Genomic DNA, 19,926 nt, shown 5'->3' with positions numbered 1-19,926 from the left:
ATAAGGGGCAAGGTTACCTCCCCTTTCTTTGCCTTGCCCACCCATGATAAAGAACCACTAAGGTCTATATAAAGAGACTTCAGATACAGTGTTAGGGGACCACTAAGGTCTATATAAAAAGACTTCAGAATCAGTATTAGGGGACCACTAAGGTCTACATAAAAGAGACTTCAGATACAGTATTAGGGGACCACTAAGGTCTATATAAAAGAGACTTCAGATACAGTATCAGGGACCACTAAGGTCTATATAAAAGAGACTCAGATCAGTATTAGGGACCACTAAGGTCTATATAAAAGAGACTTCAGATACAGTATTAGGGGCCACTAAGGTCATAAAAAAGAGACTTCAGATACGTTTAGGGGACCACTAAGGTCTATATAAGAGACTTCAGATACAGTTTTCAGGGCCCAAACTAAGTTATATAAAAGACTTCAGATACAGTTTTGGGGACCACTAAGGTCTATAAAAAGAGATTTCAGATACAGTGTTAGGGACCATTTAAGGTCTATATAAAGAGACTTCAGATACAGTATTAGGGGCCCACTAAGGTCTATATAAAAGAGACTTCAGATCCCAGTATTAGGGGACCACTAAGGTCTATAAAGAGACTTCGGGATACAGTATTAGGGGACCACTAAGGTCTATATAAAAAGAGACTTCAGATACAGATTAGGGACCACTAAGGTTGATGTGAATCCAAAAGACACCATGTCATGGGATCTTTAAGCGATCTCCACACAGCACTGTGAACGAAGGTCTGGCTACATCACAGATGCAGTCTGGGATAGGAGGGTAAACCAATCACAATCCTCTTGGGGTGCACTAAGCACCGGAAGCAGGGACGGTGGCTCTGCTAAATAGTCTTGGGAAGGAGCTTTTTGGTGGAACATAGGCAGCCCGCAAAAGAAAACGCCACATACAATGTTAAATGAAGCCGACTGTCAGCTATTTAAATTCGCTGGGTTCATGGTTAAACCTCATCTGCTTTTAGCAGTGTATCGCCATGTGTACTTTGTCCACAGCAATCCCACCAATCGGTCCCAAAAATGCCGTAAACTCATTCTCGATGGTTGTTTCTAGCAGAACCCGGTGGGACCCAGGTACACCCATCTAACTGTCCAGAGACGTCCGGCCAGAAGTGGTCTTCATGGTAGCGTTGCAGCCAAAAAGCCAGACCTCCAACTTTGTTTTCACAGTTGAGCCACTTGGCCTTGTTTCTACGTCAGAGGTTTCCAGGGTTCCTTGTCTGACCGCTGCGTCTAAGCTCCTCAACGCTGGGTAGCAACACCAAATATTGATGCGATTTAGACCGTTCTTTAGCTCGCTCACTTGGCATTTTGTAAATTGATATAAACAAACAATCATTATTTATATTTTCGTAAGCATTCTTAGTTTACAGCATTTTTTCACACCTAAGACTTTTGCATAGTACTGCATTTCTATGGCTGCTAGTTCAAAGTGTTATTTCCCTGAAGCCAACGACAAGAACCAGAGAGCAGAAAGATTACTTCTGTTGATCCAGACTGCAGTAAAACTCTCCTTTTCAGATGTAATTTTCTTATCTAAACATGACGTGAGCCACACAACATACCGCTGAGACAATCTTTGTTCCAAAGCTTCTTTAATCATGAGAATAGTTACAAATAACAATGGGATTTTACCCGAGTTGATTGGGTCTCACGTTGTCTCTCTATTATTTGTTACAAGTGAAACATCAGCCAAAATGTGTGAAGATCATAGTCTAAACTACGTGGTAATAATGAACAACATGGCACCAGAAACTGAAAATAAGAGTTTAATTGTAATCGTTTACAAAATACATTTAAAAACAAGTTCCCCCAGAGTTGAGGTTAAAACAAAAGAGCCTCCATAGAAACTTTAGAAAACGTTGCTGAGCAGTTTTTACGACGATCAATTAATAAAAAGGTTTTTTAGAGCCTCAGTCTGTGTGGATTTCAGCTTTTATTGTGAAGGGGTTGCACAAAATGGAATAAGGATTTTTTCCTTATCTAACTAAAAGACAGATATCTTCTCAAACCAACACACAGCAATCCGACCCACTCACTGTTGACATTTTAAGACTGGTACTGATTGCGAGCATGGCTTCCCGTCTTGGTTTTCAACACATTTTGAAAATTTTAACTGAATTTTAAGTCTCTCAAAATAAAAAACATGTTTTGAAAGATAAATTCCGAAAGATTTAGACACTTTAATAAACCGTAAAACAAGAGGGGCTTTCAGGATGCGTTCTTGTAAAACTTGGCTGCAAAAAAACCTCAGTTCGCTCCTTCCATCACTTCAAAACATTAAAAAGAAAACATAAAAACAGAGATGGCAGAGAGTTAGAAAAAGAAGATTGAGACCCTTCTCATGTTCGCCAGGGAGTGAATCAGTGAACTATTCCTTTAACAGTTAAAAGGAGGAGATTTTGTAGAGTGTGTGTGTGTGTGTGTGGGTGTGTGTGTGTGTGTGGTATTAGTCTTCCCAGGCGAAGTCAAACGGCTGAATTCGTCTCTCAGCTGTTTGCAGCTCTCCTCCTCCTCCTCTCTGCTCTGTTTACACTCCCTCCAGTCAGCTCGAGTCGGGATGTTCAGCAGCCTCGCTAGCCAGACCCTCCCTAAACACCACCCCACACACATAAGCACACACCACACAACACACACACAACACAGACACACCCCCACACACACCCCAACACACAACACACACACACACACAACCCACACAACACACACACACACAACACACCCCACACACACACACACCACAACACACACACACTTCTAGAAAGGGACTGATAATACTGGAGCAAGGGATCATGATTTATCACACAAGATCAAAAGATAAAGATAAATATAAAATATTATATATTATTATATAAAATATATATATATATATATATATATATATATTATATATTATATAGACAGACAGACAGACAGACAGACAGAAAAAGATAGAAAAGATAGAGAGATAGTAGACGACAATACAGAGATAGATAGATAGATAGATAGATATGTAGATAGATAAAATAGAGAGAGAGATAGATAAAATATAGAAGATAGATAGACAGACAAAGGGACAGAAAACAAAATAGATGATAGACAGATAGACAATAGATAGAAGATAAAGAAGATAGAAGATAGTAGATAGATAGTAGATAGATAGACAGACAGACGATAGAAGATAGACAGATAAGACAGATAGATAGTAGATGATAGATATGTAGATAGATAGATAGATAGACAGATAGACAGACAAAACAGATAGACAGAAGATAGACAGATAGACAGATAGATAGACAGATAGATAGACAGATGACAGATAGATAGATAGATATGTAGAAAAGGAGATAAATAGAGAGATAGATAGATAGATAGATAGATAGATAGTTTTGAGGATAGATAGATGGACAGATAGATAGACAGATAGATAGACAGATAGATAGACAGATAGACAGATAGACAGACAGACGATAGATAGATAGACAGACAGATAGATAGACAGATAGATAGATATTGATCCCAACAAAATGGGAAATTATAGTGTTACAGCAGCAAAATCAGTCACACAGCACAGAATATAAATATAAATGATTTCTAACCTTCCCCTATGTTAATCCCGTTCGAATGGAAACACAATTATATCATTTTTATTCAAATGTATTCATATCGCTGTGCCATTTCACACCATTTTAAATTAGAACGTTTTTTTGGTGATATGGAATCATGTTAGGCTCAAAATACATTTTTATCAGCGCCTCAAGATTTTTAATGATGTGACCAAAGTATTTCCTTAAATCTGCATCTTCTTGTCTCATCCGTATCTCACGGTCGTAGACTGAAGATTACGGTTTTATTTAAACTCTTTAACCCTCGTGTTGTCTTCCCGTTGACCTGCAACTTTGTGTTTTTCTGGGTTGAAGTTTGACAGTTTGTTGTCCTTTTTCAACACTTTTCTCAACGTTTTTGTCAATTTAATTTCTATTTATTTGTCACTTTTTGATGTTTTTTTTTTACTTATTTATTAGTCAATTTTTTTGTCAATTTCTTAGTCTTTTTTTCCAGTGTTTTTGATGTTTTCTGGTCACTTTTTCAGCGTTTTAACAATGTTTTTGTTGATTTTTTCCCAGCTTTTTTGTATTTTTTTTTCAACATTTGTCAATTTTTTTTCAACGTTCTTTTCTGATGTAGAAAGTTTTTGTAAACCGGTCAACTTTGACCGGAGGACAACACGAGGGTTAAGTTTGTTAGTTTGTAAAGATTCCCCTTAACAGACACCGACTGTTTTTTCCTTCCAAACTGCAAGGAAAAGGGAAAATGTTTCTGGATGCGGTAGTAGAGGTTCTCCCCCGAGTCCAACTCCACGTAGAAGTACGGATTCCCTGGAGGAGCAATCTGAACACACACAACACCCCACAACACACACACACACACACAAACACACACACACCCCACACACACACACACACAACACACACACACACACACACACACCACACACACACACACACCCCGTTAAAAAAGTTAAAAAACAGTCAAACAAATCAACAGTGAAAACACCTTTAACTGGGAAAGTTCTTTTAATAATTTTTTCTGCTTGAATTTTTTGAATTCCCCTTAAAATCAATATTAATAACATATATTCAAACGTTTAAACAGTAGTGAATAAACACAAAATAAGATCAACTGTTATTACACGTTCACAATCTTTTGAGAACAATAAAGTCCGAAAAAAATAAAAATAAAATTAGATCACAACTGATTTTTGTCATTCAGAACACAAGACAAAATGAGTGTAAATGTAATGTGCAAAATAACCCTTTCTACAGATGAAAAACAAAGTATGTGTGTGTGTGTGTGCGTTGGCGTGTGCGTGATCCAGGCGTGCGTGCGTGCGTGTGTGTGTGTGTGATCCAGGCGTGCGTGTGTGTGTGTGTGATCCAGGCGTGTGTTGTGTGTGATCCAGGGTGCGTGTGTGTGTGTGTGATCCAGGCGTGTGTTTTGTGTTGATCCAGGCGTGGTGCGCGTGTGTGATCCAGGCGTGTGTGTGTGTGTGTGTGTGTGTGTGATTCAGGCGTGTGTGTTGGTGTTGTGTGTGTGTGATTCAGGCGTGTGCGCGTGTGTGATCCAGGCGTGCGTGTGTGTGTGTGTGTGAGATCCAGGCGTGTGGTGTGTGTGTGATCCAGGGCGTGGTGCGCGTGTGTGATCCAGGCGTGTGCGTGTGTGTGTGTGTGATTCAGGGGCGTTTGTGTTTTTGTGTGTGATCCTGGCGTGTGCGCGTGTGTGATCCAGGCTGTGCGTGTGTGTGTGTGTGTGTGTGTGATTCAGGCGTGTGTGTGTGTGATCCAGGGGTGTGTGTGTGTGTGATCCAGGCGTGTGCGCGAGTGTGATCCAGGCGTGTGCGCGTGTGTGATCCAGGCGTGTGCGTGTGTGTGTGTGTGGTGATTCAGGCTGTGTGTTTGTGTGTGTGTGTGTGATCCAGGCGTGTGCGCGTGTGTGATCCAGGCGTGCGCGCGTGCGCGTGTGCGTGTGTGTGTGTGTGTGCGTGCGTGCGTGCGTGCGTGCGTGCGTGCGTGCGTGCGTGCGAGCGTGTCTCAACCTGTTTGAGGTCGGTGTGTTGAGGAATCTCCATCAGCTCCATCTGTTGCTCCTGAGCCTGGACCATGAACGCCTCCTTGATGTCCTCCGTGGTGCAGCGGTCCAGCGGCACCGGCACGACCTGAACGCACACAATGTCAACACGAGGAACAGCCCAACCCTCGGGTGAGCAATGAGTGATATACATGGGGTGGACAAAATAATAGCAACACCTGCCAACTCAACAAACTACATCCTCCAAAATGATCATGACGTTGAATCAACAACAACTGAACATTACGACCTTCACAATGAGTCCATTTGTCACTTATTGTTTTACTAATGAAGTCGTAACCATTTGTTCTATGTGACGTGTGCCTGAGTTACGTGAAGTTGCTTCAAATCCAACGTTTTATTATCACAACTATTTTGAATGTAAGACTGGTTGAAGGGCTGTTGTGAGAGACTAGAATGCATTCATCCAAACTACAAGTTAGTAGTTAGCTACTAATTAAGCTACTAATTAAGCTACTAATTAACTGGCAACTGAGTGTGTATTCAAGTAACATCTACCCAACATACTGTATCTCAATCAATTAATCAGCTTCTGCTGATAATCAATGAATCGATTACTGTAATTTATCTTTATTAATTATTAAGTAAAAATGTCAAAACACACACACGCTGATTCCAGTGTCTCAAATGGGAATATTTGTAGGACTTTCGGACTGTTGATCGGACAAAACAATCAATTTGAATATTTTACGGCAAATTGGGATTTCCCAATTTTCCGGCCAAATGATTAACTGGAGAAAAAAAATCTGCAAGTTAGTCGAAAATGTAAGAAAATAATGAGTTACAGCCCCCAAAAAAGTAAATTTGCAATTTGCAATAATTCTCTATATAAAAAAGTTGCAAAAGAATATTCATTTAACACCACTCTTTAACCAAGGTCCAAACACTGCAAAATGTTGGAATATTTGTCTTTAAAAAATTTGTATTTAATATTTAATCATGTCAGAGCCATTGTGATCTTGTCTATGTGTGTGTGTGTGTGTGTGGTGTGTGTGTGTGTGTGTGTGTGTGTGTGGACAGTATGTGTGTGTGTGTATGTATGTGTGTGTACAGCATGTTGTGTGTGTATGTATGTGTGTGTACAGCATGTGTGTGTGTGTGTATGTATGTACAGTATGTGTGTGTGTACAGTATGTGTGTGTGTGGACAGTATGTGTGTGTGTGGGTGTGTGTGGTGTGTGTGTGTGTGTGGGACAGTATGTGTGTGTGTGTGTACAGTATGTGTGTGTGTGTGTGTGTGTGTGTGGGACAGTATGGTGTGGTGTGTGTGTGTGTGTGGTGTGTGTGTACAGTATGTGTTTGTGTGTGTGTGTGTACAGTAGGTGTGTTGGTATATGGACAGTATGTGTGTGTGTGTGTATGTATGTGTGTGTGTGTGTGTGTGTGTGTGTGTGTACAGTATGTGTGTGTGTGGTGTGTTGTGTGTGTACAGTATGTGTGTGTGTGTATGTGGACAGTATGTGTGTGTGTGTGTACAGTATGTGTGTGTACAGTATGTGTGTGTGTGTGTGTGTACAGTAGTGTGTGTGTGTATATGGACAGTATGTGTGTGTGGTATGTATGTGTGTGTACAGTATATGTGTGTGTGTGTGTGTGTGTGTGTGTGTGTTGTGTGTGTGTGTGGTGTGTACAGTATGTGTGTGTGTGTGTGTGTGTACAGTAGTGTGTGTGTGTGTGTGTGTGTGTGTGTACGTATGTGTGTGTGTGTGTGTGTGTGTGTGTGTGTGTGTGTGTGTGTGTGTGTGTGTGCGTGCGTTTCTACCTGCAGCTGCAGGTGTTGGCATCTGTAATTCCTCTCAAACAGCACACAGCGCTCCCCTCTGCTCTGGTAGAAGCTCTTCAGGGCCGACTTGTACTTCTCCATCTCCAGCACCACCTCGGAGCTCAGCTCCACCACGGACTGGTAGTGGCCGATGGGCAGGATCAGCATGTGGTGGGGGGTCAGGCTGCCTTTAGCCAGGGCCAGGTAGCACTGCCGAACAAACAGCCCTCCGGTTAGCGTGCGCGATGGGGTTATTATGCATTATCAACATTGGAAAGTTTTAACAGTTGTATATAAACTTTTATTAAAAGGACATAGGGAGATGATTGTGAGGGTAAGTCATTATAAGGGGTTGTAAAATGTAAATAAAAACTTAAAATAATTCATATGTTATCTTGCTATGAATATACTGTATAACAAAATATATGAGGAATACACATACAAAATATATAATCTATCCAGTGGGAATAACGAGGTTCGTCCTGCTCCTTTTCAGACTGATTGAACGTATTGTTTGTGACACTTTACAGATTTTGTTTTTCCTTTTTGGCGTGTTGCTACGCACTTATTGTGTTTTTATATTTATTGAATTTTTTTTTGTTAAAAAAAAAGGGTAAAAAAAAAAAGAAAAAAGGTTTTTTTCTGATGTTAACAAAATTTCTTTTAAATTTATTTATAGTATCAATCAAACAAATTTTTTTGGAGCCCTTTACAGGAAACCCCGGGTTGACCACACCCAAAATTTAAAGGACCCAACGGGTTATAGTTCCCTCCAAGCAAGAAACAGGCCCGGGGAGGGAAAACTCCTTTTGGCAGAAACCGGGACAGCCCCGCCCCCGACCTAACCCGGCCCAGACCCCCCAACCCCCCCAACCCGGGCTCTTGGTAAAAATAAAAAAAAAAAAAAAAAATTTCCTTTGGAGGGGGTACACTAAATTAATTTTTTCCTTTTTTACCATTTAAAAAACCCAAAATTGGCCTTTTATCGGTAGGGGACAAAGCCTGCATGAAATCCCCCTTTTTCAACCCAAAAGAGTAATTTCAGTGCAGTGGCCAAATCACACCGGCAGCTTCTACAAAGACCTAAAAATGTGCGATTGCGCCAAGACAGGCAAACACCCTAAACCCAACACAACGGCGGCCCGGAGAACAAAAAAAAGGACGGGCCAAAAAGGAAGGAAATTTTTTTCTAAAAAAATTGGTATCGGAAAAAAGATTCGTTAGGCCGCATAAAAAGTCACAGTTAAAAAATTGGGGGGTTAAAACCCCCCGGTGTTCCTATTTGATACGGGGTTTTCCCACCTGAGGAGGCCAACAAAAAACCCAGGGACCGGGGGCGGGCGCACGCCAGAAAAACACAAATACAGCATTTATTTTTTTTTTTTTTGTGTGGGGGGAAGAGGGGAAAGGGGAAGCAAAGAAAAGAAGGGGATGACCAAAGAAAAAGGGCAGGGTCGGATTCGCCCCGGGCCCCCTAAAGCCCCTACGGGGGCTCACTTTTGCGAAGGTACCAATTTCTCAGATAAAATCCGGGACATTTTCAGCTCGAGGCGTATTTTTCCTCCAAAAAAGTCATGTTTTTATTTTTGTAAAACTTAAAAAGGGGGCCTAGACCTAGAGCTTCCCCCCCCCCCCGCGTGAGTTATGGGAATTGTCCACTTGTATTTCGTTATAAAAGTGCTCTTTTGCTAGCAACTAATTAATTTCAATGTTAAACTCTGGAAGGTTTTAAGGAGGGCGACCTTTCTGTTAAAGATTGAGCTTTTTAAAAAAAAAAAGTCCGCGAAATTTCGTTGGCTAAACCCCCCGACTCATTAAAAAATCAGGGGTTTTAGCACGTAAAAAACGGCTTTCTAGAACACTCTGAGCACCGCGGGGTTGGCTTTTGATCGCGGGTGTGGGGGAGCGACCTCGGTACGTTTTTTAGATTTTTTTTTCTTTATTTCCCAAATTTTGGGGGGTCAGTCACAGTGAAAAAAGGGGGGTCCCAAAACCCGGGGGCTGTCCTGGGCCCCCACTTATGGTTTGGGTGAATTTTACTTTATATTTTCTTTCTTTACAAAGAACAACGTCACCGTTGAAGTTAAAAAACAGTCAACCCCAATCAAAAGGAAAACCCCTTAACTGGGGAAATTTTTTTTAATACTTTTTCTGTTTGAATTTTTTGAATTCCCCTTAAAATCAATAATAATAAAGTATATTCAAACTTTTAAATAGTAGTGATAATAAAACAAAATTAGATCAAACGTTAGCACACTTTCACAATCTTTGAAAACAAGTGAATAAAGTCCAAATAAAAAAAAAAAAGAAATCAGATCAATACGACTTGTGTCATAAATCCGTCATTCAGAACACAAGACACAACGAGTGTAAACGTAATGTGCAAAATAATAGTTGCAGAAAGAAAACTAATATGTGTGTGTGTGTGTGTGTATGGTGTGGTGTGTGTGTGGTGTGTGGTGTGTGTGTGGTGTGTGTGTGTGTGTGTGTGTGTGTGTATTGTGTGTGTGGTTGTGTATGCGGGGTGTAGCGTGTATGTGTGTGTGCGTGTGTGCTGTTGTGTGTGTGTGTGTGTGTGTATGCGTGTGTGTGTGTGGTGTGTATGGTGTGTGTGTGTGTCGTGGGGTGTGTGTATGTGTGTTGTGTGTGTTGTGTTGTGTTGTGTGTTTTGTGTGTGTGTGTATCCAGGTCTTAGTAGAAGTTTTACTTTATATTTACTTCAGCTGTTCAATTTAGGCTGCAAGTAAATTATATTGGATTCTAGATTATTAAATAATTGCTTTTTTTTTATTTATCTTGCACTGCTCATCTTTTCGTGTATGAACTTTCACAAAATATTGACGACTTTCCCTTAAACGTATTCCTTCTTCAAATTACTTGTTTTTGTCTAGCTCACAGTCCAAAGCTGAAAGATTTTCAGTTTACCGCCATAGAACCCTGTTGGGACCATTTCAACCATTTTTTAGGGTTCTTTAAATCTAGAATAAAACAGGCAGCAAGGCAAAAAATATCTTTTTATAGTCTTCATCTTCACTATGACCCCCCCAGACCTCTCAGGTCATCTGGGACAGGTCTGCTACTACACTATGACCCCCCCAGACCTCTCAGGTGGTCTGGGACAGGTCTACTTTCTGTCCCCAGAATCAGAACTAAACAGGGGGAAGCAGCTTTCAGTTTCTATGCTCCTCATATCTGGAACAAACTCCCAGAAACCTGTAGATCCGCTGCTACTCTCAGTTCTTTTAAATCAAGGCTGAAGACCTTTCTTTTTGATGCTGCCTTTCTTTAAATGACTGCTCATTTCTTTAAATTTCTTATGCTGCACTGTAACTTTTATTCTTGTGATTTATGTGTCTACTTTTTAACTGTCTATTCATGTGTTTTATTGGTTTTTAATGCTTATGATTTTTAACTGTTTGTACCTGTGTTTTATCTGTTTAACTGATTTTGTGTAAAGCGCTTTGAATTGCCCTGTTGCTGAAATGTGCTCTACAGATAAAGCTGCCTTGCCTTGCCTTCCCTTTAAGGCAGAAACCTCGGTCAGACCCAGATCCAGACCCTGGCCCAGGCCCAGACTCAGGCCCAGGCCCAGACCCAGACCCAGACCCAGGCTCTTGGTAGGCGGTGTCTGAGGATCCTTGTGTTTTATCTGTTTAACTGATTTTGTGTAAAGCACTTTGAATCGCCCTGTTGCTGAAATGTGCTCTACAATAAAGCTGCCTTGCCTTGCCTTCATAGCAGCGTTTCTCAAATGGAGGTGCGTGTACCCCAAGCGGTACTTTGGAGTATGTGTAATTTCTTTTTAAATCTCTAATTTAACCCTTGTGTTGTCTTCCTGAAAATCAACACTTTTGTTGACGCTTTTTATCAATGTTTTGTACTTTTTATTACATTTTTGTCCCTTTTTTCAACACTTTTAACACTTTCTTCTTAATGTTTGTCACTTTTTTTTTGTGGATGTTTTCAACACTACGTAACACTAACTTATTAACTTTAGTTTTACAGTTATTTTTGGAATTTATGGTCAATGAACCTCAAATGCTTTAAAATTAAATAAGACGTCCCCAAAATTAATGAAAGTAGAGATTTGTACTTGCTATGTTCATTTAGGGGAATTACAATTGGGTAGTTAAAAAGAACAATGATATAGGAAAACATAGTGAATCTGACCCTAGGACAACATGAATAGAATAGAATACCTTTATTGTCATTATACAGGGTTGAAAGATGATAATGAGGGTTAAATAACAGTCATACATAATTCCCTAAAATATTTATACTATATTAATTACGTGAATTTATTTACGAATTAGTAGCATTTAAGGGTTTTCAGGTTACAAAGGTGTTGTTTAGTAAATCAGACACTGATGGTGCAGCGCTGTGTGTTGTACCTCTTTATAAAGCCATTTTTTTAAACGCTTAAGGGAGAACGCTTAAGGGAGAACGCTTAAGGGGGAATGCTTAAGGGAGAGAGAGAATGCTTAAGGGGGAATGCTTAAGGGGGAATGCTTAAGGGGGAATGCTAAGGGGAGAATTGCTTAAGGGGGAAGGGCTTAAGGGGGAATGCTAAGGGGGAAAGCTTAAGGGGGAATGCTTAAGGGGGAAAAGCTTAGGGGGAAGGCTTAAGTGGGGAATGCTTAAGGGGGAACGCTTAAGGGGGAACGCTTAAGGGAGAACGCTTAAGGGGGAATGCTTAAGGGAGAACGCTTAAGGGGGAACGCTTAAGGGGGAACGCTTAAGGGGGAATGCTTAAGGGGGAACGCTTAAGGGGGAACGCTTAAGGGGGAACGCTTAAGGGGAACTTAAATAACACAATATTTCAAAGGGGATATATTATTGAAAACCGGTTTAACAACCACTGCTTTATAGTCCACTATCTTTGCTGTTACTTACATACTTAACCACCTTCTTCTAACAATCAACAAAACAAATGGTCGGACTCACGGGGCCTGCGGGGCTGCTTGGGATGTCCCTGGTGACGCTCGTCTCCTCCGTCACGTTGCTGGTCTCGTCCTCGTCCGTCTCCGTCCGATTGTCTCTTCCTGCCGCGACCCCGGAAACAACCGCCGCCCTGCTTCTTGCTCAGGTCGAAGAAGAACTGCTGGCCTGGCTCCTGGACGGAGGACAGGGAGGACAGGGGGGACAGGGGGGACAGGGAGGACAGGGAGTGTCAGCCATCACAAGAGCTGGCCGTTATTTCCACAGGACAGCTGAAGACATGAAAGGCGAGAGAGAGGGGGGAATGACATGCTGTAAAGGGCCGTGGGTCGGCGTCAAACCCGCAACCTGGGTCAAGTAATAAACCTCTATGTATATGTGCCAACTTAGCTAACCCCGCCACATGGTCGTAATCTTTCCGTGCTAAAATAACCCGAGCTGTAGTGCTTCCTTTCCTTACCTCCTTCAGCCTAGGAAAGGAAAGGCAAGCCCATGTGAATAGCTCCTTTCAGAGGAAATTCAATGTGATTTACATAAGGCGAAGAAAGTCATACTACTGACATACTACTGTGCAGTAATAACTTAAATAAAATTAACAAGGGAAACATTTAGCAGGTTAACAAAAGTACACACACACACACACACACACACACACACACACACACACACCTCCTCCTCCTCGGTGGTGCTGAAGCCCGTCTTCAGTTTGTCCGTCTTGTCTTTCGTGGGGCATCTGTAGGGGTTTTCGGTCACATCCTGCGGCTGCTTCACCAGCTCCGATGGATCCATGGTCTTCATGGGGATTATGTTGAAGGCGTACAAATACTGCAGCCGTCACACAGACAGACAGACAGACAGACAGACAGACAGACAGACAGACAGACAGACAGACAGACCAGACAGACAGCTCAGGATGTGATGTTGATCACAGGAGGATTTCACAGTCTAGCACTGTGGGGCCCCCCCTTGTGTGTTGTGTATTTGTTCACATTTCGGCAAACTGGCACCAATAAAAGCATGCCAAATGATCTATTAGCAGCTCGTCTTTGTGGTGCACCCATGGACGTACAGACAACTATCACTGGACTCTCTGGACATTTATTCTCAATGGACGTCGGAGACAATGTTGTCCTGGGGAAGTGTAGGTCACCCTGAATCTGAAAATATGTGTCTTACGTCTGTGTGTTCAGATTTGACTGACTTAAAGATCAACAATCTTTGTGGTACAGGACGGACACACACACACACACGCACACACACGCACACACACACGCGCGCACACACGCTCACGCACGCCGCATACACACACACACACACACACACACGCTCACGCACGCGCACACACACACGCACGCACGCACACGCACACACAGCACCTTCTTCTTGGCGGGTTGTTGACGGTTGCCAGGGCTATGAAGCGACTGACGTGCTGGGCATTTTCCTGGAGAATGACATGGTTCCTGAAAACACATGTACAATACTGTTAAACACACCACCCACACACACACACACACACACACACACACACACACACAAACACACACACACACACACACAACCACACACACACCACACAACACACACACAACACACACACAACACACACACACACACACCCACACACCACACACACACACACACACACACACACACACCCACACACACACACACACACACACACACACACACACACACACAGAGTATAACACAGAGGGAAGAATAAAAATTGGTCAGTCAGTCAAAAGCGGTGGAAGACCCATGTAAGGTGCCCATATTATGAAAAAAATCCCTTGTTCTTGGATTTGGGGGGTTATTTTGTGTCTCTGGTGCGTCCACACGCAGACACACTTGGAAAAAAACATCCATGCTGTTTTGAGTGAGATCCGGTTTCTGAGTGTCCTCTGATCTGGTTTCTGAGTGTCCTCTGTCTTCAGTCTCCGGGTGAGCTGTCCAACATCTGCACGGCTTTCTACGTCACTAGAGACGAGGCGGCTAACCGTAGCATGCTAGCGTTAGCATGCTAGCTCGTTCTCAATGGCAAAACACTGCTACAACAGCCACTAGTTGACCATAATCTCCAAAAGAACTACTTCCTGTCCCTGGTCTACTTCCTGTCCCTGTTGTGTCCCTGGTCTAGAAGAAGTCTCCCAGCTGATCCTGCCTTGGACTGACCAAAGCTGGAGAAAGAGTTCTCAGCTGATGGATCTTACCGAGCTACTGAGCATGTGCAGCTCCCAACAAAGATAGGATAGAAGGGAGATGTCTCACTCTGGAGATAAAAACTAGTGAGATGTCTCACTCTGGAGATAAATCTAGTGAGATGTCTCACTCTGGAGATAAAACTAGAGACATGTCTCACTCTGGAGCTAAAACAGAGACCTAAACACACACAAGGGGAAAACAGGATCTGCAGCAATGTGCACTACAACAAAAACATGGTGTTTTTTGAAAATGAAACCATGTAAAAACCTGTTCTGGTCCAACCTCAAAATACAGTTATGAACCTGAAAATGAGCAGAATATGGACGCTTTAAGTCTTTACTTCAGTAAAAGTATAAAACAATGTAAAAAACAAATCTCTTGGCGAAAAGTAAAAGTATTCATCCAGCACCTGTATGGGAGTCTTTCGTAGTGAGCGCCCTCTAGTGCAGCGAAGTGGTATCGTGGTCTCAGCTTGTCGGCCAGGGAGGCGACGGAGCTGCTCCCACACAACTTTGTGTTCACTTCCTGCAGCACATCAAACAATTCAATACATTTACAGCCATATTATTTTGTCTTAAAAGCTTTTTTCAAAGTCAAAGTCTGCTTTGTTGTCAATTTCTTCACATGTCAAGACATACAAAAGAGATCGAAATTGCGTTTCCCTCTCTCCCACGGTGGAGACGAGACATTTTTAACCAATTAGGTCCACAGACAAAACATAACATTCAAGTAAACAATATAAAAAGTAAAACATAAGAAGGCACATACAATGAGGAAAATAAGAGCACCAAAATTTGAGTTGAAAATGTGCAATTACGCATACAGTAGACCAGGGGTCTTCAACAGGGGGTCCGCGACCCCTAGGGGGTCCCGCGGAGGTACTGGGATGGGGGGTCGCGAAAGTTTTAGTTGATTAGACTTTTTTTTATATTCCCCCCCCCCCCCCCCCCCCCCCCCTCTGCAATTTTTTCCTAATTGAAATGTCTTTAAATCCACATTAACATGAATTCGACACACTGTAGTAAACAGATAAATGGAGGCAGAAGATGTCTTTCAGTCATCAATGCACACATGGCACTATAGGACCAGTTTGATATAACACAATGTTATACAATATATATAATTAGGGGGTCCCCGCTCCATCTCGCCATCAGTTTGGGGGTCCTTGGCCTGGAAAACGTTGAAGACCCCTGCAGTCGACAGTCAATATGATATAATAGTGGTGCCAGTTAGTCAGGAAAGAGTCTGGTGGTCTTTCTTCCACGCGGTGGTATAAGTGTGAAGATACACAAGTGCACCTAAGACTTCCACATGCCAGGGAAAACACTGTATGTTTGCCAATAATAATAATAATATATTAAAGGCAGTGCATTATGGGAAACACTTGCCCCAACTATAAGGGAGCGTCCCACTCAGGCCTCCTTTAAGAGCCGGGTAAAGCTGCGGCCTAGAGCTCACCACCGATAACTTGTGTTTTCATTCTTTTACTAATGAATTGTCCAGTTTTTATTTTTTTCTTCTTTTCTTTTTGTTTCTTCTTGTATTTACATACTAAATGCTTCTATCCTGTGTCTTTTTTTTTTTTTTTTTTACTGTATCTCCAACCTGCCTATTGGACTGCAGATGGAAATTAGCCCTCGGACTACAATCTGGCTCATTTACGTGTACTGTTGTGCTTGTTAATTAATGTGCATTGTCCTGAATTAAATAAATAAAATAAAATAAAAATAAATTTAAAAAATAAAAAAAATAAAAAATAAATAAAATAAATAAAAAATAACATTAAAATAAATAAATAAAATTAATAAATAGAATAAAATAAAATAAATAAATACAAAAAATGAAAAAATATAAAATAAATAAATACAAAAAAATTAAAAAAATAAATTAAAAAAATAAAAAATAAATAAAATAAAATTAAATAAAATAAAATAAAATAAAATAAAATAAAATAAATAATATTTATATATTCAGGACTTGTTACCGGGTTGTTTCCATAGTGCCACACGCCCCGGGGCCACTGTGACGTCAGCAGGATGTCCACCCCTCTGAACTTGGAGCTGCTGGTCAGCGGGGCCACGAGGGCCGACAGATCTTTGGATGTGTAGCAGTGAGCCGGGGCCGGTTCCTGCAGGGCCTCCCGACCGCTGACGTAGGCGATCTGTAACCCCGACACGCCCGTGAACACGCCGCGCCGACCTACACCACGCAGGGATCAACGGGTTCACGGATTGGGGACAGTTGGATGCAGAAGCCAGAGTTCACGGAGGAGAGGGTGGAGTCCCTTACCCAGATATGTGATGTTGTCGGCCAGCTCGCAGCCATCGGCGCTGGGGAAACTCTTCACCGTCTCCTGGCTCGCTGCTCCGAGGATGTACGTGTGGATGGGAGCTGAGGAGGGACAAAAAAACACAAAGAAACAGAAAACTGAGTTACATATCAGCCGATCAAAGTGTGGAATCCAGAATTCACTTAGCCTGTTTTCCACTTGTCTCTTGGATGAACTCAAAATGTACAAATATCTGACAGGTGATATTAAAGCCCGTGCAAAGTTTTCATTTTTCTGTATATTTGCAATGTTCTTCCCACTTTGTTTTGCAACTGCTGCACAATAGTTTCCCTCAGATAAAAACTGCAAATGCACAATGTCTAACCAGCTTTACGTAACTCCTAAAATGTTTCCTGGGAAAGTTCACGCATTTTGAAATGAGTGTTACAGCTGTCTGGTTACCCAGATGTTCGTCCTACCTTTCTTGGCTCCGGTTTTGTACTGCTGCCACTCTGCTTCGGCCTCCGGCGTCGTCCCAAAAAACTCCCCAACACACAGCAGCAGCTGCAGGGAAAACAGCACCAAAACATCAGAATTACATTACACATAATCTGCACCTTTGAAAACGCAGTTTTACTGACTCACATCGAACGGTCCGGCCTTCTTCTGGATGGTCTGGACTCGATTGAACAGCGCGGTCAGCCTGCCCTCCACATCTCCACACGCCAAGCTGCAAACAGACACACCTTTAATACTTTAATGTGTCTTTATATAAACCGCACAGCAACACATCGGACATAAAACAGTAAGGACTCTAAATCAACATACAGTCACTCTTTGTCCAAATAAACACAATATTCCTTTATCCCTCATGTTGTCCTCATGTTGTCCCCATGTTGTCCTCATGTTGTCCCCATGTTGTCCCATGTTGTCCTCATGTTGTCCTCATGTTGTCCCAGTTGTCTCAGTTGTCCTCATGTTGTCCCCATGTTGTCCTCATGTTGTCCCATGTTGTCCTCATGTTGTCCTCATGTTGTCCCCATGTTGTCCTCATGTTGTCCCATGTTGTCCTCATGTTGTCCTCATGTTGTCCCCATGTTGGTCCTCATGTTGGCCCATGTTGTCCTCATGTTGTCTCATGTGGCCCATGTTGTCCCCATGTTGTCCTCATGTTGTCCTCATGTTGTCCCCATGTTGTCCTCATGTTGTCCTCATGTTGTCCCCATGTTGTCCCCCATGTTGTCCTATATCAATGTTCTTTTTAATTCCCCAAAATAACATGATTGATTCCACACAACGCTCTTTGCCAAGTACACATCTCTACTTTCATTAATTTTGGGTCTTATTATATTTTATAGCATTGTAAAACAAAGTGAAGTGTTGTTGAAATAGTGTTGAGTAAAAGTTGACATATTCCAGTCTGGGATTATCATCAACATCCATTCCTTTAACTTTAGTCTCAATAATTCCTAATTTCTGCTTTTCTAACTCAAGCATTAGGTATAATTTCCTACAAATGAGGTTTATTGACCAGAAATTCCCAAAATAACTGTAAAACTAAAGTTAATAAGTTAGTGTTACTGAGTGTTGAAAACGTCTAAAAAGGGACAAACAATGGAAGAAAAAAAAGCATCAAAAGTGTTGAAAAAAAAAAGGGACAAAAACGTAAGAAAAATTTAAAATTGTTGATTTTCAATTTTCAAAACTCAAACTCAATTCTCTATTTTCTCCTCAAACACTTAGGTTAGCAAGGGCGTTTTCATTACACCCTAAATAAGACTTTTTAATTACTTATTTCATTTACTTTTAAGGTGTTGTTCGTAAATAAAAATGTACAGGTGGATATTAAAAGACAACATTTTAATTCGACACACACAACATGAACAACACGTGCCCTTTACACCGGCATCATTAAGAAAGACTGTAACGGAACTGGTTAAAACTCTCACATATTGTTGGGGTCAGATTAGAAAATCTCTTATAATTCAGTTATTTTGGTGAAGTGTATGCATGCCGATATTTTCGGTTCCCACTGTTGATAACGATTATGCATCTTTTTCTCATCTTACGATGTTTATAAATGCGCTAATGAGCAACAAGATCTTAAATTACGTAAATTGTGAATGAGGTTCGGTCGGTCGTCGCGTTTTTGTACCAAATTAATCGGATTCTGGTACAAAAATGGCAAAATCTACCTGCTTAATAATAGAAATACGTAACCGTCAACAGTCCAGTATATTTAAAACAACATTGTTATGATGTTTTAAGTATTATATAACACGTTTTACTACATGTCGACATGTCACATCATGGTGAAAATGAAACACAGCTTAGAGAAAAACATCTCATATTAAACATTTAATGGGATGACACGACATTAAAGGCACATTTTAAGTAATACTCAAGTTTAACTTACACTCTTATCGGTTGTTCCGCCATGTCTTGGCCAAATATTAAATATTAGCTGCTGCAATTGTTTAAAATACGCGATTTGGATTTTTTTTTTTGTTGCAACTTGAACGTGTGGTTCGTCGCTGATAATGGTCCGATCGAAACAACAGCGGAACCATTCCCGTCTCAGCAAATCCCGATTGTTTACCATCGACAGCGCAAGTTGTTTAAACTACAAAATGTAGCTGCACCGCGAACATAAAACACCTGAGATTATTTAGTTAATGTAAAAGCAGATTGTTGACAGCTAAATCCCATTACCTCAGTCAGTCTGAAATAGAAAAACAAGTCAAGTGGTTACCCGGACACATGTGACGGCGGAGAAGGAGGTTGCCAGGTTGGATTATTCCCAATTTAGTTAAAAACTATAAATGTTTTTTTGTTTATTTACAAACATTTCCTTTGCTATTCTTACAGAAAATGATGTTAATGCTTTTATTCTGTTAATTTGTATTTGTGTCTATACTATATGTATATATTATATTATATTATATGTGTATTATATTATATGTATATATTATATATATGTGTATTATATTATATGTGTATTTATATATATATTTATTATATTATATGTATATTATATTATATGTATATATTATATTATATGTATATATTATATTATATGTATATTATATTATATGTGT

The 19,926-nt window shown here is 41.0% G+C and overlaps 1 protein-coding gene across 1 annotated transcript; it reads right to left on the bottom strand.

The window, feature by feature from the left end:
* Positions 1-2,463: 2,463 nt before the first annotated feature.
* On the bottom strand, positions 2,464-19,489 carry LOC116673133 (CWF19-like protein 1). The gene is given in 15 exon segments (XM_032505279.1): positions 2,464-2,507; positions 2,510-2,601; positions 4,282-4,400; positions 5,605-5,724; positions 7,420-7,629; positions 11,181-11,197; positions 12,343-12,532; positions 13,027-13,182; positions 13,727-13,817; positions 14,969-15,084; positions 16,544-16,758; positions 16,849-16,950; positions 17,308-17,392; positions 17,474-17,558; positions 19,245-19,489. Coding segments are annotated over 15 exon segments (1,650 nt in total). The 5' UTR covers positions 19,268-19,489; the 3' UTR covers positions 2,464-2,478.
* Between the last annotated feature and the right edge of the window lie 437 nt (positions 19,490-19,926).

The sequence above is a fragment of the Etheostoma spectabile genome, chromosome 23 (assembly GCF_008692095.1).
Source record: "Etheostoma spectabile isolate EspeVRDwgs_2016 chromosome 23, UIUC_Espe_1.0, whole genome shotgun sequence".
Classification (NCBI taxonomy): domain Eukaryota; kingdom Metazoa; phylum Chordata; class Actinopteri; order Perciformes; family Percidae; genus Etheostoma; species Etheostoma spectabile.
Note: the sequence above shows the minus strand (reverse complement) of the source record. Positions and strands in the feature narration are given on the sequence as shown.